Consider the following 27,736-nt stretch of genomic DNA (forward strand, 5'->3'; position numbering starts at 1 on the left):
TGGAGGGGGGCTGTGTGGCGGCCGACCTCTGGCCAGACCCTCTGGGTCTGATGGTACCACGACCTCTTCCGGGATGCTGTGAAGCCTGAGGACGGTGGCTAAACTGTGGCTGGCATGGTACCACGCCCCTCCCGAAGCCTCGGAAGGGACGAAAAACAGACTGCTGTCTTGCTGGCGTTGAAAGGCCCAAGGATCTGGCCGTGGCTCGAGAATCCTTGAACCTCTCAAGCGCGGAGTCTGCCTTTTCGCCAAAAAGGCGAGAGCCATCAAAGGGCATGTCCATCAAGCTGGACTGAACAGCCCCTGAAAAACCAGTGGAACGTAGCCAGGCGTGGCGACGAAGGGCCACTGACGATGAAATCGCTCTGCCCAGCGAGTCGGTCGTATCCAAGCCACACCGGATTGTAAACTTGGCTGCATCTCTCCCATCCTTTACAGCCTGGGTGAGAGTGTCCCGCACGCCCTCCGGGACCTGGGGCAGCACTTGCACCACCGTATCCCATAAAGTATGGGAATAACGGCCCAATAGGAAAGAGGTGTTTACAGACCTCAATGGCAGGCTGGAGGAAGAAAACATCTTCTTCCCAAGCTGATCCAGCCTCTTGGATTCCCTATCCGGGGGAGCGCAAGGGAAGGCACCACGTGAAGTAGAGGCTTGGACAACCAAGCTCTCAGGAGTGGGGTGTTGTGTTAGGAAACTAGGGTCGCTGGGAGCGGGTCTATGGCGGCGACCGACCATCCTATTCACAGGAGCCCCTGTGCTGGGTTTCGACCACGTACCCAGAAGGACGTCTGTAAGAGCCTCATTGAAGGGCAACAACAGTTCCGATGTTGACACCCCCGGCTGAAGCACTTCTGTCAGGATATTTGTCCTGACTGGCACCGTAGGCAAATCTAAGTCCAAGACCTCAGCTGCCCTACGCACCACCATAGCGAAAGAAGCCCCCTCCTCCGTAGCCACATTAAGAGGAGAGAGGATACCAGTATCTGGAGATGTGTCCAGTCCACTGGCCTCCCCTAGATCCACATACCAGTCCTGTTGCAAACCTGATTTTAAAGAGTCCTCAGACCCCTCCCATTCCTCTCCTGCGTCTGGCTGTTCCAAATAATGCTCAGACAATGATCTGGGCCGAATCGGCTCCGTCGAAGCCGACGTCGTACGACGTCGCTCCGGCTCTGGATCATCCGGAATAAGGATGGGGCTGCCACCGGTGGCAGAATCGACGATGTCGGACCCGGCGCCGAAGGAGGTCGACTGTGTGAAACCGGCGCCGGTCCGGATCAGTTATCGGATCCTGAGGTCCCCAACGGCGCCGAGGCCAAAGCCGCCGGCGTCAAATCCGAAGGGGCCCCTGCTGACCCCACAGGGCCTGAAGACCCCCCTGAGGGCACAGCCCACTCAAAAACGAGACGCATGGCCTCGTAAAATTCTTCAATTTGAGCGGGGGTCGATCCGGTCCCCGGAAAGGGGGGAAGACACAGAGTGGACCCTGGTGACGGCTCCGCAGAACCGCGCTCGGAACGTCGATGTTCCCTAGACGCCTCGTCGGTCGACGGGTGTGGCGAAGACGAAGTCCGCTTGGACTTCTTCTTCTTCTTCTTGTGCCTCTTACCTTCCGATGACCTCGAGTGCGAGGAAGAGGAATTGGGGCTCCGGGAGCGGTGCCGCGACCTCCTCCTACTGCGGGACCGTGACCTCCGCGGAGTCGCGTCGACCGAAGACGAATGTCGGGCCGCAAGAAGCTTAAGGGATCTCTCCCTCAAGGCCTTCGGCGCCATGGCCCGACAATCGGAGCACGAGGTGGAATTGTGGTCCTTGTCCAAGCACCAAAGACAAACTCGGTGCGGATCCGTCACCGACATGGTGCGATGACACGCACCACACGGCTTGAATCCTGTCTTTCTTGAAGACATGACTCCAAACAGTCAAAAAAGCGTCGACAAACCGTCGAAGCAGGGTAGCTCTTTCCGAAACTGCGCTTAACCGGTGCGGAAGGAAAAGAACTGACGTACGCGCGCCGAGACGGCGTCTATATAGACAACCGTGACGTCATAGACGACTCCAACGACGCTGGCGACGCACGCGGAGCTGGTCGACGCACGCGGATCCGAACGATGCCGTCCGACGGCGCGCGCGCAGGGTACTGCTCACAAAAAACTCCGGATTCGAAGCTGACGCCAGGGAATTCTAAGGTAAGGAAGCTGCAGCTAGAAGTCTCTATCAGATATAAAGTACCTTTATTTCTGTAACACTGAGTAGTTTCTTTCATATGTGAGAGTACTGTGTGACTACAGAGAAATTGCTGAGCTTCGCATGTCTCCTAGAAAAGCTTTGGCTGCTCATCCACAGTCACCTCTAGAGACCCCGGCTTCTAGTCACTGCCTACACTACACTAATAAGGGGTAACTGGCCCTGGTATAAGGTGTAAGTACCAGAGGTACCCACCACACACCAGGCCAGCCTCTTACAGCATGTCAAGCTACCTGTTGGGTGGTTATTTTCTTGTGGAAATGTCACATGTACCTACATACCTGCAAAAATAACTGGGGGACCGGGTGCTTTCATGTGATTGGGTTCCATTATCCAATGTATTACAAACTCAAAACACAAGAGAAACTATTCAATTAAGTGAAGACTGATTCTAAAGTTCAGTTATTATCTAGATCAGAATATGTAAGCTTAGGTCTTTCTATAGTACAAGTTCCAGGATTAGTTGTCCATAATACTGGAGTTGATAACAAACTAGCATGTTTGATGTTTAAGAATCTCAATCATATATCTATTGCTTTGGCAGGACTATTACTAGATATACGAGGCACTAGAAAAGCTGTTTTGCAAAACTGGGCAGCCATTGACTACTTGCTTCTGAAATATGACCTTGGCTGCTCAGAATTTGAAGGAACGCGTTGTTTTAACGTATCAGATCATTCTAAATCTTTCCAGTCTCATATTGAAGCCTTGCACGAATTGGTGAAGGAAGTAAAGCAGGATGTAGACAAAAGGTGGTGGGACTGGCTCTTTGGGTGGCTCCCAGACTTTGGTCAGCTTCATTCTATTTTAGGGGGGATACTTAGAGTAATTTGATATAATATTTTTATGTACAATGTATACCTAATCTAATGACTATGTGTAGGAAAGTACCATCTTCCTTGGCATGTTACCCCCATTTTTACCTGTATGTCAGTATGTTTTTTGCCTGTCTCAATGGGATCCTGCTGGTCAGGACCCCAGTGCTCATAGTTTATGGCCTAATGTGTGTGTCTGTATAGTGTGTGTCACTGAGGCTCTGCTAATCAGAACCTCAGTGCTTATGCTCTCACTGCTTTTAAATTTGTCACTGTACACTAGTGACTCCATTTACCAATTTCAATTGGCGCACTGGACCCCCCTCATAAGTCCCTAGTATATGGTACCTAGGTACCCAAGGCATTGAAGTTCCAGGAGATTCATATGGACTGTAGCATTTCTTTTGCCACCCATAGGGAGCTCAGACAAACCCTTGCACAGGACTGCCATTGCAGCCTGCGTCAAATAACACATGTTATTTCACAGCCATTTTCACTGCACTTAAGTAACTTATAAGTCACCTATATGTCTAACCTTCACTTGATGAAGGATAGGTGCAAAGTTTCTAAGTGTGAGGGCACCCTTGCACCAGCAAAGGTGCCCCCACATAGTTAAGGGCAATTTCCCGGGACTTTGTAAGGGCAGGGACGCCATTACACACGTGCACTACATATAGGTCAAAACCTATACGTAGCTTCACAATGGTAACCCCGAATATGGCCATGTAACATGTCTAGGATCATGGAATTGTCTCCCTATTCCAAATCTGGTATTGGGTAGCCAATTTAATGCATCCTGGGGGCTCCACTATGGACCCCTAGTACTACCAAATCAGCTCTCTGAGGCTTGCACTGCAGCTACAGCTGCTGACACCTCACAGACAGGGTTCTTTCCTCCTGGGGTCTTAGCAGCTCAGTCCCAGGAAGACAGAACAAGGCATTTCCTCTGAAAGCAGGGTCTTACACCCTCTCCCTTTTGAAATAGGTGTTACAGGCTGGGAGGGGTAGCCTTCGTCGGCCTCTGGAAATGCTTTGAAGGGCACAGATGGTGCCCTCCTTGCATAAGCCAGTCTACACCGGTTCAGGGACCCCATGTCCCTTGCTCTGGCACAAAACTGGACAAAGGAAAGGGGGTGACCACTCCCCTGTCCATCACTACCCTAGGGATGGTGCCCAGAGCTCCTCCAGTGTGTCCCAGACTTCAGCCACCTTGCTTTGCAAGGTGTGGGGGCACTCTGGAGTGCTCTGAGTGGCCAGTGCCAGCAGGTGACATTAGAGACCCCTCCTGATAGGTCCATACCTGATAAGGTAGCCAATCCCCCTCTCAGGGCTATTTAGGGTCTCTCCTGTGGGTTCTCTTCAGATTCTGCTTACAAGTTTCCTTCAGGAATCCTCTGCAACTACTACTCCATCCTTTGACCTTGGATCAACCGCAGCCTGCTCCAGGAACCGATGTAACAGAAACCAAGTATCCACAAGGGATACTTTTCCTCTGCAACTTCAGCTCCAGCCAGAAATTGCAACTGTTTCCACAGTGTGCACACTCTGAGGACTCCCCGTCTTCATTCTGCACAAGAAGGACCGAAGAAATCTCCTGTGGGGTGACGAGTCACTCCCCTGCTCACGCAGGCACCTTCTAAGACGACGACCGGTACTCTTGAACTCCATTCACAATGACGAGCATGCTCCTAAGGACACAGAGGGTGGACCCCATCCACAGACAGTCCTGAGGTCCTGCTGACGCAATTTGGAGGAGGTAAGACCTTGCCTTCTCTGAGAGCGACGGTACCCCTGTGTACTGCGTCTTCTTCACCTCCTGAGGCCTCTGTGCACTATTTGCAAAATTCTTTCATGCACAGCCGGGCCCAGGTCCCCAGCACTCCATCCTGGGGCGTTCAACTCGCTGAGTTGTTGTCCGGCGGCGTGGGACCTTCCTTTGTTGTGCTGCACCAGCCGCGCTTTTCACCTTCTTTGTGCCCGAGTCCTAGGACTCCGGTGGGTGCTGCCTGGCATTCTGAGGGCTCTCTGAAGTGCTGAGAGCCCCCTCTTCCTCCTCACACAGCTTTGAGGCTCCCAGGTCCCTCCTGGGTCCGGCCAGTGCCATTTTGACGCAAAACACATATTTGTCGTAACCAAGGCTTGTTGGCGACTTCCAACACAAAATCACGTCTGCATCCATCTTCACGTCGTGGGACATCTTTTGCATCAGGCAGGAACCCGTGGCATCTTCCTAGTGTGCATTCCTGCAGTCTTCGACTAACCATGGACTCTTCTTTTGCTCCCTCTTCTGGGTTGGCAGGGGCTCCTGTCCTTACTGGGACTCCTTTCGACTTCTGGACTTGGTCCCCTTCTTTTGCAGGTCTTCAGGTCCGGGAATCCAGCAGTAGTTGCTTGCAGACTTGGTTGGTTACTGCAATAGTCCATATCACGAGGTGTAGTGTGTCTTAAGTAAACTTGCAGTACTTTATTCCTGCTTTTCTGGGCTCTGGGGTGAGGTGATTTACTTACCTTTACTGTATTCTTACTCTCCCAGAGATTCTGCACACACTACACTTGTCTGGGGTAGAAATTCGTGATTCACATTCCACTTTTAGTATATGGTTTGTGTTGCCCCTAGACCTATTTTCTCCCATTGCATTCTATAGCATTTCCTATTGGTTGCACTGTTCTATGACTACTTACTTGTCTAATTTTGGTGTCTATTGTATATATTGTGTATAATACTTTGCAGAAGGAGTATTGCCTCAGACATTTTTGGTACTGTGTCACCCAAATAAACTACCTTTACTTTTGGTAACACTGAGTATTGTCTTTACTTGTCTATAAGTACTGTATAACTATAAGTGGTATTGCATGAGCTTGCATGTCTCATAGTTCAACCTAAGCTGCTCTACTATAGTTACCTCTATCAGCCTAAGCTGCTAGAACACTACTACCTTTCACTAATAAGGGATAACTGGACCTGGTATAAGTAACCAAGGAACCCACTACAAACCACGCCAGCCTCCTACCCTATGTTTAGACCAAAAAGGGTTACTTTCAGACCAGTATGTCACAAGAGTCACTGGTCAAAGTGTGGAATGTAATGATGTGTATTTAACCACTGACTCCATCTTTTGCTCTGCCGTCATAGCGGCGCAGGGTTTTTCCACTTCAAGCTTGTTTTTCACACAGAACATGTGTAAGGAAATGCCTCCTTGGCATGGGTACCCCCTAACTTTTTGCCTTTGCTGATGCTAAGTTATGATTTGAAAGTGTGCTGGGACCCTGCTAACCAGGGCCAGCACCAGTGTTTTTTCCCTAAACTGTACCTTTGTCTCCACAAGTGGCACAACCCTGGCACTCAGGTAAGTCCCTTGTAACTGGTACCAAGGGCCCTGATGCCTGAGAAGGTCTCTAAGGGCTGCAGCATGTCTTATGCCACCCTAGGGACCCCTCACGCAGCACATGCACACTGCCTCAAAGCTTGTGTGTGCTGGTGGGGAGAAAATGACTAAGTCGACATGTAACACCCCTCAGGGTGCCATGCCAACCTCACACTGCCTATGGCATAGATAAGCCACCCATCTAGCAGGCCTTACAGTCCTTAGGCAGGGTGCACTATACCATAGGTGAGGGCATAGGTGCATGAGCACTATGCCCCTACAGTGTCTAAGCAAAACCTTAGACATTGTAAGTGCAGGGTAGCCATAAGAGTATATGGTCTGGGAGTCTGTCATGCATGAACTCCACAGCACCAAAATGGCTACACTGAAAACTGTGAAGTTTGGTATCAAACCTCTCAGCACAATAAATGCACACTGATGCCAGTGTTCATTTTATTATAACATACACCCCAGAGGGCACCTTAGAGGTGCCCCCTGAAACCTTAACCGGCTACCAGTGTAGGCTGATTAGTTTTAGCAGCCTGCCACACACCAGACATGTTGCTGGCCACATGGGGAGAGTGCCTTTGTCACTCTGTGGCTAGTAAAGCCTGTACTGGGTGGAGGTGCTTCTCACCTCCCCCTGCAGGAACTGTAACACCTGGCGGTGAGTCTCAAAGGCTCACTCCCTTTGTTACAGCACCCCAGGGCACTCCAGCTAGTGGAGTTGCCCGCCCCCTCCAGCCACAGCCCCACTTTTGGCAGCAAGGCCGGAGGAGATAATGAGAAAAACAAGGAGGACTCACTGGCCAGTCAGGACAGCCCCTAAAGTGTCCTGAGATGAGGTGACTCTGCCTTTTAGAAATCCTCCATCTTGCAGATGGAGGATTCCCTCAATAGGGATAGGAATGTGCCCCCCTCCACTCAGGGAGGAGGCACAAAGAGGGTGGGGGTGTAGCCACCCTCAGGGCTAGTAGCCATTGGCTACTAACCCCCCAGACCTAAACACACCCCTAAATCGAGTTATTTAGGGGCTCCCAGAAAACAGGTTGTAGGAATCTATCTTGCTAAGACGAAGAAGGGGTGCTGAGCTGAAAAATCTGCAGAGAAGACGGAGACACCAACTGCTTTGGCCCCAGCTCTACCGGCCTGTCTCCCCACCTCTAAAGAAACTGCTCCAGCGATGCGTTCCACAGGGTCCAGCGACCTCTGAAGCCTCAGAGGACTACCCTGCATCTAGAAGGACCAAGAACTCCTGAGGATAGGGACTCTGCTCCACAAAGACTGCAACTTTGCAACAAAGAAGCAACTTTGAAACGACACACGTTTCCCGCCGGAAGCGTGAGACTTTGCACTCTGCACCCGACGCCCCCGGCTCGACTTGTGAAGAATAAACACCACAGGGAGGACTCCCCGGCGACTGCGAGCCTGTGAGTAGCCAGAGTTGACCCCCCTGAACCCCCACAGCAACGCCTGCAGAGGGAATCCAGAGGCTCCCCCTTACCACGACTGCCTGCTTCAAAGATCCGACGCCTGGTAAAGACACTGCACCCGCAGCCCCCAGGAACTGAAGGATCCGACCTCCAGTGCAGGAGCGACCCCCAGGTGGCCCTCTCCCTTGCCCCGGTGGTGGCTACCCCGAGGAGCCCCCCCTCTTGCCTGCATCGCTGAAGAGACCCTTTGGTCTCCCATTGAAACCTATTGCAAACCCGACGCTTGTTTGCACACCGCACCCGGCCGCCCCCGTGCCGCTGAGGGTGTACTTTTTGTGCTGACTGGTGCCCTACAAAACCCCCCTCTTCTGCCCTCCGAAGACGCGGGTACTTACCTGCTGGCAGACTGGAACCGGGGCACCCCCTTCTCCATTGAAGCCTATGCGTTTTGGGCACCACTTTGACCTCTGCACCTGACCGGCCCTGAGCTGCTGGTGTGGTAACTTTGGGGTTGCCCTGAACCCCCAACGGTGGGCTACCTTGGACCCAACTTTGAACTCTGTCGGTGGTTTACTTACCTGCAAAACTAACAAACACTTACCTCCCCCAGGAACTGTTGAAAATTGCACTGTCTAGTTTTAAAATAGCTATATGCCATTTGTGTGAAAACTGTATATGCTATTTTGCTAATTCAAAGTTCCAAAAGTTCCTAAGTGAAGTACCTTTCATTTAAAGTATTGTTTGTAAATCTTGAACCTGTGGTTCTTAAAATAAACTAAGAAAATATATTTTTCTATACAAAAACCTATTGGCCTGGAATTGTCTTTGAGTGTGTGTTCCTCATTTATTGCCTGTGTGTGTACAACAAATGCTTAACACTACCCTCTGATAAGCCTACTGCTCGACCACACTACCACAAAATAAAGCATTAGAATTATCTCTTTTTGCCACTGTCTTACCTCTTAGGGGAACCCTTGGATTCTGTGCACACTATTTCTTACTTTGAAATAGTACATACAGAGCCAACTTCCTACAGCCACCTACGGCGCACAAGGGTACTGCTTGAAGAAAAATCTCTGGATCAAGACTGACACCTCAAGGAAATTCTAAGGTAAGTAATCAGCAACTAGAAGTCTCTTATCAGATAGACCTTTTATGTGCTTATGTAGGGATGGAATGAAGTCTCTATATATGTTCCATATTAATACCCCCCCCCCCCCCCCAAAACAGGCTAGAATGTACTAGGAACAAGCAATACCAAAACATCTGTGAGACTGTGCAGCCTTTTATAGCAGCATTGACACTGCTTCCCGATGGTTAAAAAAAAAACTATTAAGCATCTGCTATTCCATGGAGATGAATGGTAGGAATGTGTTAAGGTTATTATGCAGGCACAGGGAAGCAGCATCCATATTAGTCACTGCATAGTGCTTGATGACAACATAAACCTGAACCACAGAAGCTGTAAGTAGTTCTGTTAATAAATTCAAGAATTTGGGTTGGTGGAGTCTCTGGGTGCTGAGATCTTGCTGTACCATGTTTCAACAGACAGCCATTAGTCCCATTTCATTTTGAAAAACTCTTAACCTGGGCAATGACATCTTGGGAGGCATTGTGCTTTCGGACTGCTCTCTCAAACTCATTCATCTATGTATATATGCACAATCTCAACAATGAATTATTCACTCACTCAGTTATCTATCCAACCACTAACTGATTTAAAAATTCACCCAACAATACAACCAAACATACAAATTTGTGAAGCAATCAATAAGCATGTTCATTTTTAAAATAGCCAGATTTAATAGCTTTGGCAGTGAAATTAAAAGGATAAATCTGAGAATGACTGAACCGTACAACATTTTCTTTACCAGATGCACAACCCATTTTGTTTTCACTTTACCATACTTTACTTAACATGCATAGTACCTTAATACAGTCCATGGCCAACCGTTTTGCCTCCAGGTTCTCAGAAGATGCACCTCTCAAGCTGGACTGCTCTGTGGCACTTAGCGTCAACCAGCTAACAAAGCTCAGCACAGTTGATTCACCACTTGGAATTAAAATAAAAAGATACGCTAAAGAAAAATGCAAGAACGTGAATATAAAATATATACTCTGAAATGTGAAACTGATCCTTAATCAGTCAATGTAGGAAGCTAGCTCTGTATATACTATATCAAAGTGAGATATAGTGTGCACAGATTCCAGGGGTTCCCCAGAGAGGCTAAAGTAGATAATACTAATGCTCTCTTCTGTGGTAGTGTGGTCGAGCATTTAGGCTTATCAGAGGGTAGTGCAAAGCATTTATTGTACACACACACACACACACACACAGAGACACACACACACACAGACAACAGAAGAAGCACACACTTAATGATTGAACTCCAGACCAATGGTTTTTATATTTCAAAAATATATTTTCTTAATTTACTTTTAGAACCACAAGATTCAAGTTGCAGGTAAAGTACCTTTAAAGTTTTGTATTTCACACAAGTATCAACAGTACTTTGTTTGAAATAAGTAAGCAATACAGTATTTGAATTTTTGGCAATAATCGGTTTTAAAAATCGACAGTGCAATTTTCAGAAACAGTTCCTGTGGGGAAGAAAAGTTAGATCGCTTTACAGATAAGTACAACACTTACAGGTTCAGTTTCTGGGTTTTCGGAAGTCCACCGGTTGGAGTTCAAGTTAATCCCAAACATCCACCACCAGCAACACTGGGCCGGACGGTTGCAGAGGTCAAAGATGAGCAATTTTAACATGGGCTCCTATGGAGACGGGGTACTCTGTATGAGGCCTGCCTGCAGGTAAGTACCCGCAGCTCGGATGCCAGACCAGGGGGGATTAGAAGAGCACTTAAGGGGCCACAAGTAGGCACGAAACACACACCCTCAGTGGCACAGGGGCAGCCTCGTGCATGGTGCAAACAGGACGTCTGTTTTTCTATGCTGGTCTATAGGAGACCCCGGGGGTCACTCAGGGGATGCAGGTGTGGTCCGGGGGGGTGTCCCGGGCACACCACCACTGGGACAGGGAGGAGGACTGCCTGCTGAACGTATGTGGACCGGGTGTCGGTTTCTCCAAGGCCTGAGGGCTGCTGGTGCAGTGTGTTTTTAGGTGTCTGTAGGAGTCTGGCCTGGCTTGTAGTGGGTACCAGGGGTACTTACACCTTGTGCCAGGTCCAGTTATCCCTTATTAGTATAGAAGAGGTGTTTCTAGCAGCTTAGGCTGATAGAAGGTAGCTATGGCAAAGCAGCTTAGGCTGAACTAGGAGACATGTAAAGCTCCTACTATACCACTGGTGTCATATGCACAATATCATAAGAAAACACAATACACAAAAGTACTAAAAATAAAGGTATTTTATTTTTATGACAATATGCCAAAAGTATCTCAGTGAGTACCCTCAGTATGAGGATAAGAAATATACACAAGATATATGTACACAAACCAAAATTATGCAGGTAATAGCAAGAAAAGTAATACAAGCAGTGTAGAATTACAATAGATTGCAATAGGAGCACATAGGTATAGGGGCAACACAAACCATATACTCTAAAAGTGGAATGCGAACCACAAATGGACCCCAAACCTATGTGAGCTTGTAGAGGGTCGTTGCGACTGTAAGAAAACAGTGAGGGTTAGAAAAATAGCCCACCCCAAGACCCTGAAAGGTAGGTGTAAAGTTCACCTACTACCCTCAGAGAGCACAGAAGTCGTGATAGGGGGATTCTGCAGGAAGAACAAACACCAGCAATGCAACAACAGTGGATTTCCGGACCTGAGTACCTGTAAGACAAGGGGACCAAGTCCAATAGTCGCGACAGTGTCGAGAGTGGGCAGGAGCCCAGGAAATGCAAGCTGAGGGTGCAAGGAAGCTGCCACCTATTGGAAGAAGCTTGGAGTTCTGCAAGAAAGAAGAGGACTAGGAACTTCCCCTTTGGAGAATGGATTCCCCACGTCGCGATGAAGCTTGAAGAGGTCTTCCCATGAAGAAAGACCGCAAACAAGCCTTGCTACCTGCAAGGGTCGCGGTTAGGGTTTTTGGGTGCTGCTGTGGCCCAGGAGGGACCAGGATGTCGCCACTTGGAGGAGGAGACAAGAGGGGGCGCCCAGCAACGTAGGGAGCCCTCACAGACGCAGGCAGCACCCGCAGAAGTACCTGAACAGGCACTTAAAAGAAAAGTGAACCGGAGTCCACCCGAAGTCACAAAAGGGAGTCCCACGACGCCGGAGGACAACTCAGAAGGTTGTGCACTGCAGGTAGAGTGTCGGGGACCCAGGCTTGGCTGTGCACGAAGGAAATCCTGGAAGAGTGCACAGGAGCCAGAGCAGCTGCAAATCATGCGATACCCAGCAATGCAGTCTAGCGTGGGGAGGCAAGGACTTACCTCCACCAAATTTGGACTGAAGAGTCACTGGACTGTGGAAGTCACTTGGACAGAGTTGCTGAGTTCCAGGGACCACGCTCGTCGTGCTGAGAGGGGACCCAGAGGACCAGTGATGCAGTCTTTTGGTGCCTGCGGTTGCAGGGGGAAGATTCCGTTGACCCACAGGAGATTTCTTCAGAGCTCCTGGTGCAGAGAGGAGGCAGGCTACCGCCTGAGCATGCACCACCTGGAAACAGTCGAGAAAGCCGGCAGGATGAAGCGATACAAGGTTGCTAGTAGTCGTCTTGCTACTTTGTTGCGGTTTTGCAGGCGTTCTGAGCAGTCAGCGGTCGATCCTTTGGCAGAAGGTGAAGAGGGAGATGCAGAGGAACTGTGGTGAGCTCTTGCATTCGTTATCTGGTGAGATCCCCAAAGCAGAGACCCTAAATAGCCAGAAAAGGAGGTTTGGCTACCTAGGAAGGAGGATTGGCTACAAAGAGAGGTAAGAGCCTATCAGAAGGAGCCTCTGACTTCACCTGCTGGCACTGGCCACTCAGAGCAGTCCAGTGTGCCCCCAACACCTCTGTTTCCAAGATGGCAGAGGTCTGGGACACACTGGAGGAGATCTGGGCACCTCCCCTGGGAGGTGCAGGTCAGGGGTGTGGTCACTCCCCTTTCCTTTGTCCAGTTTCGCGCCAGAGCAGGGCTGGGGGATCCCTGAACCGGTGTAGACTGGCTTATGCAGAGATGGGCACCATCTGTGCCCATCAAAGCATTTCCAGAGGCTGGGGAGGCTACTCCTCCCAAGCCCATCACACCTATTTCCAAAGGGAGAGGGTGTAACACCCTCTCTCAGAGGAAATCCTTTGTTCTGCCTGGACCCCAGGGGGGCAGAAACCTGTCTGAGGGATTGGCAGCAGCTGCAGTGCAAACCCTGAAAAGGCAGTTTGGCAGTACCCGGGTTCTGTGCTAGAGACCCGGGGGATCATAGAATTGACCCCCCCAATGGCAGAAGGGCATTGGGGTGACAATTCCATGATCTTAGACATGTTACATAGCCATGTTTGGAGTTACCATTGTGACGCTGTACATAGGTAGTGACCTATGTACAGTGCACGTGTGTAATGGTGTCCCCGCACTCACAAAGTCCGGGGAATTTGCCTTGAACGATGTGGGGGCACCTTGGCTAGTGCCAGGGTGCCCACACACTAAGTAACTTTGCACCCAACCTTCATCAGGTGAAGGTTAGACATATAGGTGACGTAAAGTTACTTAAGTGCAGTGGTAAATGGCTGTGAAATAACGTGGACGTTATTTCACGCAGGCTGCAGTGGCAGGCCTGTGTAAGAATTGTCAGAGCTCCCTATGGGTGGCAAAAGAAATGCTGCAGCCCATAGGTATCTCCTGGAACCCCAATACCCTGGGTACCTCAATACCATATACTAGGGAATTATATGGGTGTAGCAGTATGCCAATGTGAATTGGTAAATTTAGTCACTAGCCTGTTAGTGACAAATCTGGAAAGCAGAGAGAGCATAACCACTGAGGTTCTGGTTAGCAGAGCCTCAGTGATACAGTTAGGCATCACACAGGGAACACATACATATAGGCCACAAACTTATGAGCACTGGGGTCCTGGCTAGCAGGGTCCGAGTGACACATATCAAACATACTAACACAACACAGGGTTTTCACTATGAGCACTGGGCCCTGGCTAGCAGGATCCCAGTGAGACAGTGAAAACACCCTGACATATACTCACAAACAGGCCAAAAGTGGGGATAACAAGGGTAGAAAGGGGCTACTTTCTCACAGCGTCAGATAGCTTAGTCTGGAGCTTCGCAGTCGGAGGGTCCTCAGGATTCCCTCTGCAGGTGTCATCGTGGAGGGGTAGAGAGGTAAACCCAGGGTTGGCACTTGCCCGCAATCGCCTGGGGACCCTCTCTTGCTGGGTGGACCACCTGGATACGAGCCGTGGGCGTCGGGTGTACAGCGGTCAGTACTCACACATCCGGCATGAGGTGGGCGTCCTTGGTTGTGGGTTTTTCTCAGACAGAGCCACTGTCCTCTGGAGTTTTGTCCTTTTGGGTGCCGGGCAGTCCTCTGGAGTTTGCCACAGGTCGCTGATCCCGCTGAACAGGTTGCTGGACTTTTGCAGGTTCTTTGAAGCAGGAGACAGGCCGACAGGGCTGGGGTCAAAGCAGGTGTTGTCTTCCTTTTTCTCTGCTGGGGGCTTCAGCTAAGCAGTCCTGCATCATGACTGGGACATCACTTGCATCACTTCTGGAACTTCTTTTTCTGCTCCTGTGATGCACTGGTGACTTTTCATTTACTGACGACCTGGTCCTGCATCCACAGAAGGATGGGTAGTGGCTCCTGCCACAGCTGGACACCAACTCAAACTGGACTTGGTCCCCTTCTTTTGCGGGTCCTTTTCTGTCAGATTCCACCTTTGGTTTCTTCCAGTCTTGTCTGGGTCTTGCACAGTCCTTTTCCAAAGCTCACTTGTGGGTTTGAGGAAAAATCAGGTACTTACCTCTTTTCTCATGGTCGCTGGAGGGGCCCCTTGGTACTTACCTTTTGGGGTCCCTAGTTCCTCCAGCTTTCCTCTACTGATTCCATTTACTTGGGTGGGGTACTGCCTTTCACATTCTTCTTAGCATATGGTTTGGTTCCCCCCCCCCCAGGCCCTTCCCTATTTGCTATTGTTTTTACTATTTGCTATTGCTTTCTACACTAATCAATGACTTCTAATATGTACAGCATTGTGTGTTTAGTTACCTCCCAGTGAGTGTTGCTATTACAAAAATACACACATACTAAAATACTGTAACACTGTGTGGTTATTTCATGTGTTTAAGTGAGGTATGACTGTAGTGGTATTGCATAAGCTTTGTATGTCTCCTAGATAAGTCTTGGTTGGTCATCCACAGGTACCTCTAGAGAGACCTGGCTTCCTAGACACTGACTACACCTCACTAATAGGGGATACCTCAACCTGGTATAAGGTGATAACACCACAGGTGATCACCACACGCCATGCCAGCTTCCTACACTCCTGGTGCCCCAATGATTTGGGTACCTATATACCATATACTAGGGACTTATAAAGAGGCACCAGTATGCCAACTGTGGTGTACAAAAGTCCTAGGCAACAAAATTTAGAGGGAGAGCACACAATCACTGGGGTCCCGGTTAGCAGGTTCCCAGTGAAGACAGTCTAAGCATACTGATAGCAGGCAAAAAGTGGGGGTAGTTGTAGGAAGTTGGCTCTGTATGCACTATTTCAAAGTAAGGAATAGTATGCACATAGTCCAAGGGTCCCTTCTTAGAGGTAAGATAGTGGCAAAAAGAGATAATTCTAATGCTCGATTTTGTGGTAGTGTGGTCGAGCAGTAGGCTTATCAGAGGAGTAGTGTTAAGCATTTGTTGTACTCACACAAGCAATATATGAGGAACACACACTCAGAGACAATTCCAGGCCAATAGGTTTTTGTATAGAAAAATAGATTTTCTTAGTTTATTTTAAGGACCACAGGTTCAAGATTTACAAGTAATACTTCAAATGAAAGGTATTTCATGTGGGAACTTTAGGAACTTTGAATTAGCAAAATAGCATATACAGTTTTCACATAAATGACATATAGCTATTTTAAAACTAGACAGTGAAATTTTCAACAGTTCCTGGTGGAGGTAAGTGTTTGTTAGTTTTTGCAGGTAAGTAAACCACCTACGGGGTTCAAGTTTGGGTCCAAGGTAGCCCACCGTTGGGGGTTCAGGGCAACTCCAAAGTTACCACACCAGCAGCTCAGGGCCGGTCAGGTGCAGAGGTCAAAGTGGTGCCCAAACCACATAGGCTTCAATGGAGAAGGGGGTGCCCCGGTTCCAGTCTGCCAGCAGGTAAGTACCCGCGTCTTCGGAGGGCAGACCAGGGGGGTTTTGTAGGGCACCGGGGGGGGGGGACACAAGTCAGCACAGAAAGTACACCCTCAGCGGCACGGGGGCAGCCGGGTGCAGTGTGCAAACAAGCGTCTGGTTCGCAATAGAAATCAATGGGAGACCAAAGGGTCTCTTCAGCGATGCGGGCAGGCAAGGGGGGGGGTTAGCCACCACCTGGGCAAGGGAGAGGGCCACATGGTGGTCGCTCCTGCACTGGAGGTCGGATCCTTCAGGTCCTGGGGGCTGCGGGTGCAGAGTCTTTACCAGGCGTCGGGTCTTTGAAGCAGGCAGTCGCGGTCAGGGGGAGCCTCTGGATTCCCTCTGCAGGTGTCGCTGTGGGGGCTCAACTCTGGCTACTCACGGTCTCGTAGTGGCCGGGGAGTCCCCCTGTGGTGTTTTTTCTCCACAAGTCGAGCCAGGGGCGTCGGGTGCAGAGTGCAAAGTCTCACGCTTCCGGCGGGAAACGTGTGTTGTTTCAAAGTTGCTTCTTTGTTGCAAAGTTGCAGTCTTTGGGGAACAGGGCCGCTGTCCTCAGGAGTTCTTGGTCCTTCTAGATGCAGGGTAGTCCTCTGAGGCTTCAGAGGTTGCTGGACCCTGGGAACGCGTCGCTGGAGCAGTGTCTTTAGAAGTGGGGAGACAGGCCGGTAGAGCTGAGGCCAAAGCAGTTGGTGTCTCCGTCTTCTCTGCAGGTTTTTCAGTTCAGCAGTCCTCTTCTTCTTAGGTTGCAGGAATCTATCTTGCTGTGTTCTGGGAGCCCCTAAATACTCGATTTAGGGGGGTGTTTAGGTCTGGGGGGTTAGTAGCCAATGGCTACTAGCCCTGAGGGTGGCTACACCCTCTTTGCGCCTCCTCCCTGAGGGGAGGGGGGCACATTCCTATCCCTATTGGGGGAATCCTCCATCTGCAAGATGGAGGATTTCTAAAAGTCAGAGTCACCTCAGCTCAGGACACCTTAGGGGCTGTCCTGACTGGCCAGTGACTCCTCCTTGTTTTTCTCATTATCTCCGCCGGCCTTGCCGCCAAAAGTGGGGCCGTGGGCGAAGGGGGCGGGCTACTTTTTGGGTTGGTCGGACTGGACCGCCAGTCCACGCCTGCAGTATGTTTCTGCAGGCCCCCCTGTAACCGTAACCTGTGCCAGATGGGCCCTGAGGCAGGGGGCTTGGCATCTATCTCTGAGGAAGGCCAGTTGTATATATCAAAGGCAGCGGGCTTCTTTGCAGCTCCTGCCTTGGAGTGCCGATCATCCTGAGGGGAGGGGTGGTTAACACCCCAGCCTGGGCAGGCTTTTGTTTTCAGACTTCTTGAGAGTGGAGGCTCTCACCCTGGTAGGGGCAGATTGTGTCTGTTTGTGGCAGCAGGCCAGAACCAGCCAGGAAGCTCACTAGCACCTTTAAGGTGCCCTCTGGATGCATTTATTACTAAATTCCAGTGAGGATTTATTAATACGAGTTGTTTGATGCCAAACATCCCTAAGTTCAGAGAAGCTGGGGAACTCGTAGTGACCAGTGTCAGGACATGTATTTGAAATGGCTTCCCTGCACACTTAATAGGAAAAAAAAAAATCTGGATCTAGACCTGCACCTGGGGAAGACTCTAAAGTAAGGAATCTGTGGCTAGATCCTGTCTGTACCAGATAATGTGTTAACGAAGGTAAGTAACGTTTTCAACTGAGCAAAAGTTAATAGCAAAACAAAAAACTCTCTTCGTATGGAAACTAGGTCCTGAATATAGCTACCTACTGGCGATTGCCAGTAAGTTTAAAAGTGCCCTCTTTTTGGCATGACTACTGTAAGGAAATGCCTCCTTGGCATGGCTACCCCCTGCCGTTTTGCTTTGCTGATGCTAAGTTATGATTTGAAAGTGTGCTGAGGCCTGCTAACCAGGACCCAGCACCAGTGTTCTTTCCCTAACCTGTACCTTTGTTTTCACAATTGGCACACCCTGGCATCCAGGTAAGTCCCTTGTAACTGGTACCCCTGGTACCAAGGGCCCTGATGCCAGGGAAGGTCTCTAAGGGCTGCAGCATGTCTTATGCCACCCTGGAGACCCCTCACTCAGCACAGACACACTGCTTGCCAGCTTGTATGTGCTGGTGGGGAGAAAATGATTAAGTCGACATGGCACTCCTCTCAGGGTGCCATGCCAACCTCACACTGCCTATAGGTATAGATAAGTCACCCCTCTAGCAGGCCTTACAGCCCTAAAGCAGGGTGCACTATACCATAGGTGAGGGCATAGATGCGTGAGCACTATGCCCCTACAGTGCTATGCAAAACCTTAGATATTGTAAGTGCAGGGAAGCCATAAGAGTATATGGTCCGGGAGTCTGTCATGCACAAACTCCACAGCACCATAATGGCTACACTGAAAACTGGGAAGTTTGGTATCAAACTTCTCAGCACAATAAATGCACACTGATGCCAGTGTACATTTTATTGAAAAATACACCCCAGAGGGCATCTTAGAGATGCCCCCTAAAACCATACCCGACTACCAGTATGGGCTGACTAGTTTTAGCAGCCTGCCACACACCAGACATGTTGCTGGCCACATGGGGAGAGTGCCTTTGTCACTCTGTGGCTAGTAACAAAGCCTGTACTGGGTGGAGGTGCTTCTCACCTCCCCCTGCAGGAACTGTAACACCTGGCGGTGAGCCTCAAAGGCTCACTCCCTTTGTTACAGCACCCCAGGGCACTCCAGCTAGTGGAGTTGCCCGGCCACGGCCCCACTTTTAGCGGCAAGGCCGGAGGAGATAATGAGAAAAACAAGGAGTCGTCACTGGCCAGTCAGGACAGCCCCTAAAGTGTCCTGAGCTGAGGTGACTGACTTTTAGAAATCCTCCATCTTGCAGACAGAGGATTCCCCCAATAGGATTAGGGATGTGCCCCCCTCCCCTCAGGGAGGAGGCACAAAGAGGGTGTAGCCATCCTCAGGGCTAGTAGCCATTGGCTACTAACCCCCCAGACCTAAACACATCCCTAAATTGAGTATTTAGGGGCTCCCAGAACCTAGGTAACTAGATTCCTGCAACCTAAGACGAAGGACTGCTGACCTGAAAGCCCTGCAGAGAAGACAGAGATACCAACTGCTTTTGCCCCAGCTCTACCGGCCTGTCTCCCCACTTCAAGAAAAACTGCTACAGCAAAGCGTTCCACAGGGTCCAGCGACCTCTGAATCCTCAGAGGACTACCCTGCATCTAAAAGGACCAAGAACTCCAGAGGACAGCGGCTCTGCTCCAAGGAAGAAGCATCTTTGCAACAAAGAAGCAACTTTGAAAGAACACATATTTCCCGCCGGAAGCGTGAGACTTTGCACTCTGCACCCGATGCCCCTGGCTCGACTTGTGGAGAACCAACACTACAGGGAGGACTCCCCGGCGACTGCGAGCCCGTGAGTAGCCAGAGTTGACCCCCATGAGCCCCCACAGCAACGCTTGCAGAGGGAACACAGAGGCTCCCCCTGATCGCGACTGCCTGCTTCTAGGAACCCGACGCCTGGTAAGGACACTGCACCCGCAGCCCCCAGGACCTGAAGGATCTGACCTCCAGTGCAGGAGCGACCCCCAGGTTGCCCTCTCCCTTGCCTAGGTGGTGGCTAACCCGAGGAGCACCCCCTTGCCTGCATCGCTGAAGAGACCCCTAGGTCTCCCATTGAACTACATTGCAAACCCAACGCCTGTTTGCACACTGCACCCGGCCGCCCCCGTGCCGCTGAGGGTGTACTTTTTGTGCTGACTTGTGTCCCCCCCGGTGCCCTACAAAACCCCCCTGGTCTGCCCTCCGAAGATGCGGGTACTTACCTGCTGGCAGACTGGAACCGGGGCACCCCTTCTCCATTGAAGCCTATGCGGTTTGGGCACCACTTTGACCTCTGCACCTGACCGGCCCTGAGCTGCTGGTGTGGTAACTTTGGGGTTGCTCTGAACCCTCAACGGTGGGCTACCTTGGACCCAACTTTGAACCCTGTAGGTGGTTTACTTACCTGCAAAACTAACAAACACTTACCTCCCCCAGTAACTGCTGAAAATTGCACTGTGTCCAGTTTTAAAATAGCTTATTGCCATTTGTGTGAAAACTGTATATGCTATTTTGCTAATTCAAAGTTCCTAAAGTTCCTAAGTGAAATACCTTTCATTTAAAGTATTGTTTGTAAATCTTGAACCTGTGGTTCTTAAAATAAACTAAGAAAATATATTTTTCTATAAAAAAACCTATTGGCCTAGAATAAGTCTTTGAGTGTGTGTTCCTCATTTACTGCCTGTGTGTTTATAACAAATGCTTAACACTACCCTCTGATAAGCCTTCTGCTCGACCACACTACCACAAAATAGACTATTCGAATGATCTAATTTTGCCACTACCTTACCTCTAAGGGGAACCCTTGGACTCTGTGCACACTATTTCTTACTTTGAAATAGTATATACAGAGCCAACTTCCTACATTAGTTATCAGCAGTAGGCATGGAAAGTGATAGAAAATTCAAAATGCAGTTAGACAATAGTGACCCTAGGTGGGGCCCAAACCATATACTAAAAGAAATGGAACACAGGACCCCCAACTAGGTAAGTGGAATGTGTAGAGGGGAGCTAGGGGCCCTAGGAAACCCAAAAGTTAAGTACCACAGTGCCCCCTAGAGACCAGGAGAAAAGGAGTAACTTAGTATATTTTCCCCAGACCACCCAAAAAGAAGCAGAAGAAGAAAATGCAACACCCAGACAAGACTGCAAGAACCCTGCAGTGGATTCCTGAAGAGGAAGACCTGTGGAAGAAGGGGACCAATTACAGAAGTCATAGAAGAGTCCAGGAGGATTAGGATCCACTACCCATCCAGCTGTAGAAGCAGGAGTTGGTTGATGATCAGACGAAGGCAGTCAGGAATACAACACTGGAGCAGGTGAAGAGTTCCTAGAGGATGCAGTTTATGTCCCACACCGGATGGAAGATTGCAGTCAGTCAGTGGCATGGAAGAGCCACCAACAAGCCTTAGCATAGGGAGCCATTGCAGAGAAGCAAAAGTAGAGCTGCTGGGGACCAGTAAGGGCCATGAAGACTCAACCTGCAGGGGGAGTGGGGGGAAGAGTCCTAGGGGGACCCTCAGCAAGGCAGAGAGACCACAGAAGAAGAGGCAGCCCCCACTAGACGAGAAACCAGGCGTTACAGGAGCCCACACAGCAAAACTGGAGAAGGGTCCCATGCTGCAGGAGAGGCACGCAGAGGGCTGTACGTCGCAGGAAGGAGGGCTGGGGGCTGGGGATACACAGAGCCTGAAGATCCCTTGGAGGAGATGCAAACAAGCCTTGGCAGCTGCAAGAGACGTGGCGCACAGGGGTACTGTCCTACATGGGAAGCAAAGGGCTTACCTCCACCAACGTTGGACAGCTGGTAGAGGGGACCAAGAGGACTACTCCGGACCACCAACCGTGATGCAGGATCCACGCAGATCAGGATGAGAGGAGATCCACACAGCAGGTCGTCGTTGCAACAGGTGGCTGCGGATGAAGGGGAGTGACTCCTTCACTCCAAGAGAGATTCCTTCTTTTTTTTGTGCGAGCTGAAGAGTTGCTGTCTCCTGGGGACGCATGGCCAGGGAAATATTGCAAAGCTGGCAGGAGGCATGGAAACATAGTTGCAGAAGAGTCTTCTTCGTGGATTGCAGCGTTGTCGGTTCTTGGAGGGTCCAGTCGTAGTTCCAATGGCCAGAAGTCAAAGTGGAGATTGCAGAGGAATCCTGCTGGAATCTTGCAAGCTGAATCTGAGGACCCGCGCAAGAGAGAGACCCTAAATAGCCCTGAAAGGGGGATTAGACACCTAGCCAGGTAAGCGTCTATCAGGAGGGGGCCCTGAAGTCACCTGCCTGGTCTGGCCACTCAGATGTTCCCAGAGTTCCCCGACAACCTTGGAAACAATATGGCAGAACCCAGGGACCCTCTTGAGGAGCTATGAGGAACCAATCCTGGGATGGTGAGGGAGAGGGGAGTGGTTAATCCTCTTTCCATTGTCCAGTTTTGCACCAGAGCAGGGACTGGGGGTCCCTGAACTGATGTGGACTGGTTTATGCACGGAAGGCACCAAATGTGCCCTTCAAATCATACCAGTGGCTTGGGGAGGCTACTTCCCACACCAGTCACACCTATTTCCAAAGGGAGAGGGTGTTGCCTCCAACTCCCCCAAAGGAAATCCTTTGTGCTGCCTTCCTGTGCTTTATCAGATCAAGCAGCAGGAAAGCAGAAACCTATCTGAGGGGTGGCAGCAGCTTGGGCTGCACAGAAAACCCTGTAAGACTGGTGGTAGCAATGCTGGGGGGTCCTCTAAGGAGTGCAGAGTGCATGGAATCATACATCCAATACTTGCAACAGTATTTGGGTATGACTCCAACATGTTTGTTACCATTATGTAGCTGGACATAGGTAGTGACCTATGTCCAGTACACATGTAAAATGGCGTGCCCGCACTCACAAAGTCTATGAAAATGGATCTGGTGTTTGTGGGGGCACCTCTAAGTGCAGGGGTGCCCTCACACAAGGGTGTCTTCACCCTGCCCGCTGGACTGAGATCCATCACCCCCAGATCCTCCTTTTACCCCACCACTGTCTGTCCATGTATTCACCCCCCTACCCATGATACCGCGACCATTTCCGGCTCACCGAGCAATCATGACAACGATGCTCCACCCATCTTGCAGGCACATTGCCCACCAAACCTAGAGCTGCTGTCTAGGCCCGCAAGCATCTCCTTGATCAGGACCAGGCCTGTTCCAACAGAGGAACATCACCAACCACCACAAACCCCACGGGCAAACATTGGCATCAACCCATCCCTGCTCCCCCAGCCACATCTGCCAAACCAACCCCTGACAGCCAACCTCAAAAACCCCGGGCATTTAGGTAGGACAACTCAGTCACAATCTGGGGTACGACTTGTCTCATGGAACGTGGCAGGTCTGAAATCTATTCTTCCCCTTCCATCCTTCTCCTCATTTATTGACGAACATGACATATGTCTCCTACAGGAAACATGGTCACTCGACCCACTCTTCCGAACAGGCTACTCAAATTTCCACATCCCCGCTGTGGCCAGCACGAGAGGCAGGCCCTCAGGGGGTCTGACCATCTGGATCAAAACATCACTTAGCTGCCATATATCACAGCTACCTACAGCCTCTCCCGACCTGTTAGGCCTTCGTCTATCCTTTGGGCCTGACTCTGTGGTGAACATCTTTAATATCTACGCTCGAGGGGTCAGGGGGGGGTCAAGTCTCCAAAACCCTCTGCGCCCTCGTAGCCCTCTTACAAAATTATCTCCGCCATCATAAAACCATTGTGGCTGGGGACTTCAACGTCACATTCGAACCCCTTGACTGGGACGATCTCGGGTCCACCCGCGAGGAAGATCAAGTCTGGTCTATCCCCGCCCTGTCCATTGCACCCATCAAAAGGTGGACGTCGGTTGCGATTCAGGTAAAATCATTGACCATGGAGTTTGGACTCAGGGCGCTAAATGGCAGAACTAATTCAGACACCAACGGTAGTCACACATACAACAAAACGAACCACACCAGCAGAATCGATTATTGCCTATTCGATATAAGATTATGGCCTCTAGTCATCGATATGACAATCATCGAAAGGACCGAAAGTGATCACAACCCTCTTTCTGTCCACACATTAGCCCTAGGTAACCTCCCAGCCACGTCTAACCCCGCAGCAGTAGCACCTGAGGGTATTAACCTGGCCAACAACAAAAGACACCTAAAATGGGTCAATATTGTGGCCCGGCCCGCACTCATCAATGCTGCCAACAACACCCTAAAATCCACACTAAGGGACCTAGAGGCAGGTTCTGCAACACCCCACCAGGAAATTAGCTCAATCCACACCTCCTGCTTTAGGGATATCGCAACCCACTTCTCAGCACCCCCAGCCCACGACGACAAACGACCCAAAGCCAGGCACCGCTGGTTCAACAAAACGTGCCGGTCCCTAAACAAGCGCCTAGTTCAAGCCATTAAATCCAAGGACCCCATCGCCATCCGCGTAGCTAGGAAGTCCTATAAATCTGCAATATGCATAGCCAAGCGTGATCAAGATAGCAAATGGTGGACATCACTCAGCGACGCTGTGCGCGAGAGAAATTATAGTCTGTTCTGGTCCCTGGCAGCGCGAGGCCCAGAAACCAGTGGTTTGGACATCACAACCAATATTGCCCCAAGAGACTGGATAGCCCACTTTAGTAGTCTGTACTCCCCTGATCATGATAGCCCCACCTCTGTTTGTACGGGCCCCCTCCTATTTCACTCGTTAGCACCAACCACCGCAGCACCCCTGTTGTTCTCCCAAAGTGATATAACTTACTCTCTAAGCACTCTAAAACGCGGCAGGGCCCCTGGTTCAGACTGCGTCCCAGCAGACCTATTCTCAACAGACCTAGCATCCTGGTCAAGATATCTCACCATTCTAGCTAACGCAATAGCATCTGGGGCGCCAATTCCCGACTCTTGGAAAGCGGCCATTGTTATTCCAATCTTTAAAAAGGGCGACAGATCTCTTCCCTGTAACTATAGACCCATTAGTCTAATTGACTGTGTCCAAAAAGTCTTCTGCCACTGCCTCCTAGGGAAGATAGAAGAATGGATAATTGACCACGATATCCTTAGCCCCCTCCAAGCCGGTTTCCGAAAGAAGATTTCCACCACTGATCAAGCCCTCAGATTCCTATTATTATATTGGAAAACAGTGTTCATCGGTAAAGGCAGCCTTTATGTAGCTTTCGTGGATCTCAAATCTGCTTTTGACCTAGTACCTCGCAACAAACTGTGGGTCACCCTCTCTCGGATGGGAATCCCGGAACACATCCTTGCCATTTTGATACGACTCCACGAGGACAACTACGCACAAGTCAGGTGGGGCAACAAGGGCCAACTTACCGATAGAATCCATGTCTCTAGGGGTGTGCGGCAAGGCTGCGTACTTGCCCCGACCCTCTTTTCCCTGTACATCAACGAAATTGTCCCCTCCCTCCTCAGACTGCAGGCTGACGCACCTTCACTTGGCACACAAAAAATCCCAGTCTTACTCTTTGCCGATGACACTCTCTTGATATCTAAGACCCCTAGTGGTCTAAGGAAACTCCTTGCGTGCTTCGAGCATTTCTGTTCATCCCAGGGACTCGAAATCAACGCAACGAAAACCAAACTAATGACCCTTAATCCCCACAGATCTTTCAAAGGGAAATTTACTCTAGAGGGCTCCTCACTCGAGAAGGTGGGCATTTTCAGCTACCTGGGCATAACACTCACTGACAACATGTCCTGGAAGCCACACATAGGAAAACAAGCCCTTAAATTAAGACAAACAACTGGGGCTCTACTAAAAAACTTCCACCTCTCACACACAAAACCAATTCGCCCAGCATTACAATTATACGAAGCCCAGGCAGTTTCCTCAGCGCTCTACGGGGCTGAACTTTGGGGTTATACCAAAACCCAAGACCTAACCACCGCTGAAAACAACTTCTTAAGAAACCTTGTGTCCCTTCCGCTAAGCACCCCACTGTTCCCTCTTTTCAAGGACCTCGGCATCAAACGCATTGGTCACAAAGCCCGCCTGCGACCTCTGCTGTACTGGCGGCGTCTCTGGACCACTCCGGAACTTGTCATCTTCACCGAAGCTCTACAGGTCATCCTAAAAGCCGACCACCTGCACAGAATCCCCTGGCTACGATCCATCAAGGATTTAGTCCACACTATCGGGCTCGATGATCTCTGGAACTCACCAGCCACGTCAGTCTTTCCCTCGAAAAGCGAACTAAAGAAACTTTACTGGCAAAGGGCCAACAACGAAGACACTCGGGCTGCACTCCACACTACATTATCTTGTGACTTTGCCAACCTAAAAGAGTCATGCAAGTACGAAACTTTTTGGGACCTAATCACGGCCCCAAGGGAAAGGAAACTGTACTTCCAGCTCCGCATTGGAACACTCCCATTAAGACTTTTCACCAGCAGCTGGTCACACAACGAATCCACTGCATGCCCTGCTTGCAAAGCCCCCGTGGAGAATCTCCCTCACCTCCTTTTTGCATGCCCCGCGTATACTGCCCCCGTAGGAAATGGCTGGCCCCGGCATGCAGACTACTGGGAGCACGCTGCTCTGCGCTAGCTCTGCGAATCCTTAGATCAGACACCAGACCAACGCTAGTGATCGCTATCGCCAAATTCCTCGGAGCTAGTTGGCTTATTAGAGGGAAAACTCTCCTGGACAAAGACTCCAAATAAGACTGCCCCAACATCCTGCAGAGTGCATTTCACTTCATTTCATTTTTTCTAATTTCATTCCATTTTATTCTATCTCATTTTTATTCCATTTTAATTTTTATTTATATTTCATTCCCTTTTATCACCATATTTACCTGCAATTTTATTTTATCATGTGCATTTATTTGTATTTATTACTGCTCGCGCTTTTTTGGCTCTTGTAGCCGCAATAAAGCTTCTTTGAATTGAGAGGGCCTGCCATAGAGGTGACTTATAGTGACCTAGTGCAGTGACCTGTGGTGAAAACAGGTGCATGCACCATTTCACGCACACTGCAATGGCAGGCCTGCAGAACCCTTTTGCATGGGCTCCCTCTGGGTGGCAGAATAACTGCTGCAGCCAATAGGGATCCCCCTGAAACTCTAACCATATATTAGGGACTTACATGGGTGGACCAGGATGCCAATTGTGGGAAGAAAAAGGTACAGTTGTCAAGTTAGAAGGGAGAGAGCATAATCTAGGGGTCGTGGTTAGCAAGATCCCAGTGAACACAGTCAAACACACAGACAATAGGAAGAAAATGGGAGTAACCATGCAAGGAAAGGTGCTTTTCTACAATAGTGCACCCTGCCTTAGGGCTGGAAGGCCTGCCAGAGGGATGACTTACCTAAAATGCATGCAGTGTATACTGGACAGGGCACACAGGCTGTGTGCCATGTCGAATTTGCATTTCAGTATTGCACCAAGACACTCAGCATGCAATGGCAGTGCTGGGTGCTTCTAGACACATGGCCCCAGAAAATGGCACAATCTGCGCTGCTGCCATCAGGGCCTACCACCCTTAGTACCCCATGCCCTGAGTACCATTTACTAGGGACTTATAGTGGCAGCTAAAGGTGTTGCCAATTGTGCCAATGAAGCACAACAGTTTTAAGAAAGAGATCTGGCCCAGGGAACTTGGTTGCCTGGGGCTCTGGGCACTAACAACCTTGAGACTACACCAAATACCAGGCAAAAAGTGGGGGCTAACCTTGACAAAAGAGGCCTTTTCTCACAAAGACACATTTGTCCAATGCCATGAACCGCCAGTGTGGGTGATGACGTATCCTCCCTCCAACTGGACACGTATGGTCTTGCATAATCACACTAGGAGGGCTTGGATGCTGTAGAGGCAGGGGACTGGGTGGCTGACGACTTCTGAACAGACCCTTTCGGTCTGAAGGCACCCCGACCAGGTCCTTTGCACAAGCTGTGAGCCTGGCGCAGGACGGTGGCTGGCATGTGGGTGGTGCAGTGCCATGC

The 27,736-nt window shown here is 50.1% G+C and overlaps 1 protein-coding gene across 3 annotated transcripts in view; it reads right to left on the minus strand.

The window, feature by feature from the left end:
* GBF1 (golgi brefeldin A resistant guanine nucleotide exchange factor 1) overlaps positions 1 to 27,736 on the minus strand; it is a 1,570,387-nt gene that overhangs the window by 453,274 nt on the left and 1,089,377 nt on the right. For all 3 annotated transcript variants that reach the window (XM_069240539.1, XM_069240538.1, XM_069240540.1), the window contains one exon: positions 9,794 to 9,917. In XM_069240539.1, coding sequence (XP_069096640.1) covers positions 9,794 to 9,917 — 124 coding nt within the window. The remainder of the gene's footprint in view (positions 1 to 9,793; positions 9,918 to 27,736) is intronic.

Source organism: Pleurodeles waltl, chromosome 6 (assembly GCF_031143425.1).
Source record: "Pleurodeles waltl isolate 20211129_DDA chromosome 6, aPleWal1.hap1.20221129, whole genome shotgun sequence".
NCBI lineage: Eukaryota > Metazoa > Chordata > Amphibia > Caudata > Salamandridae > Pleurodeles > Pleurodeles waltl.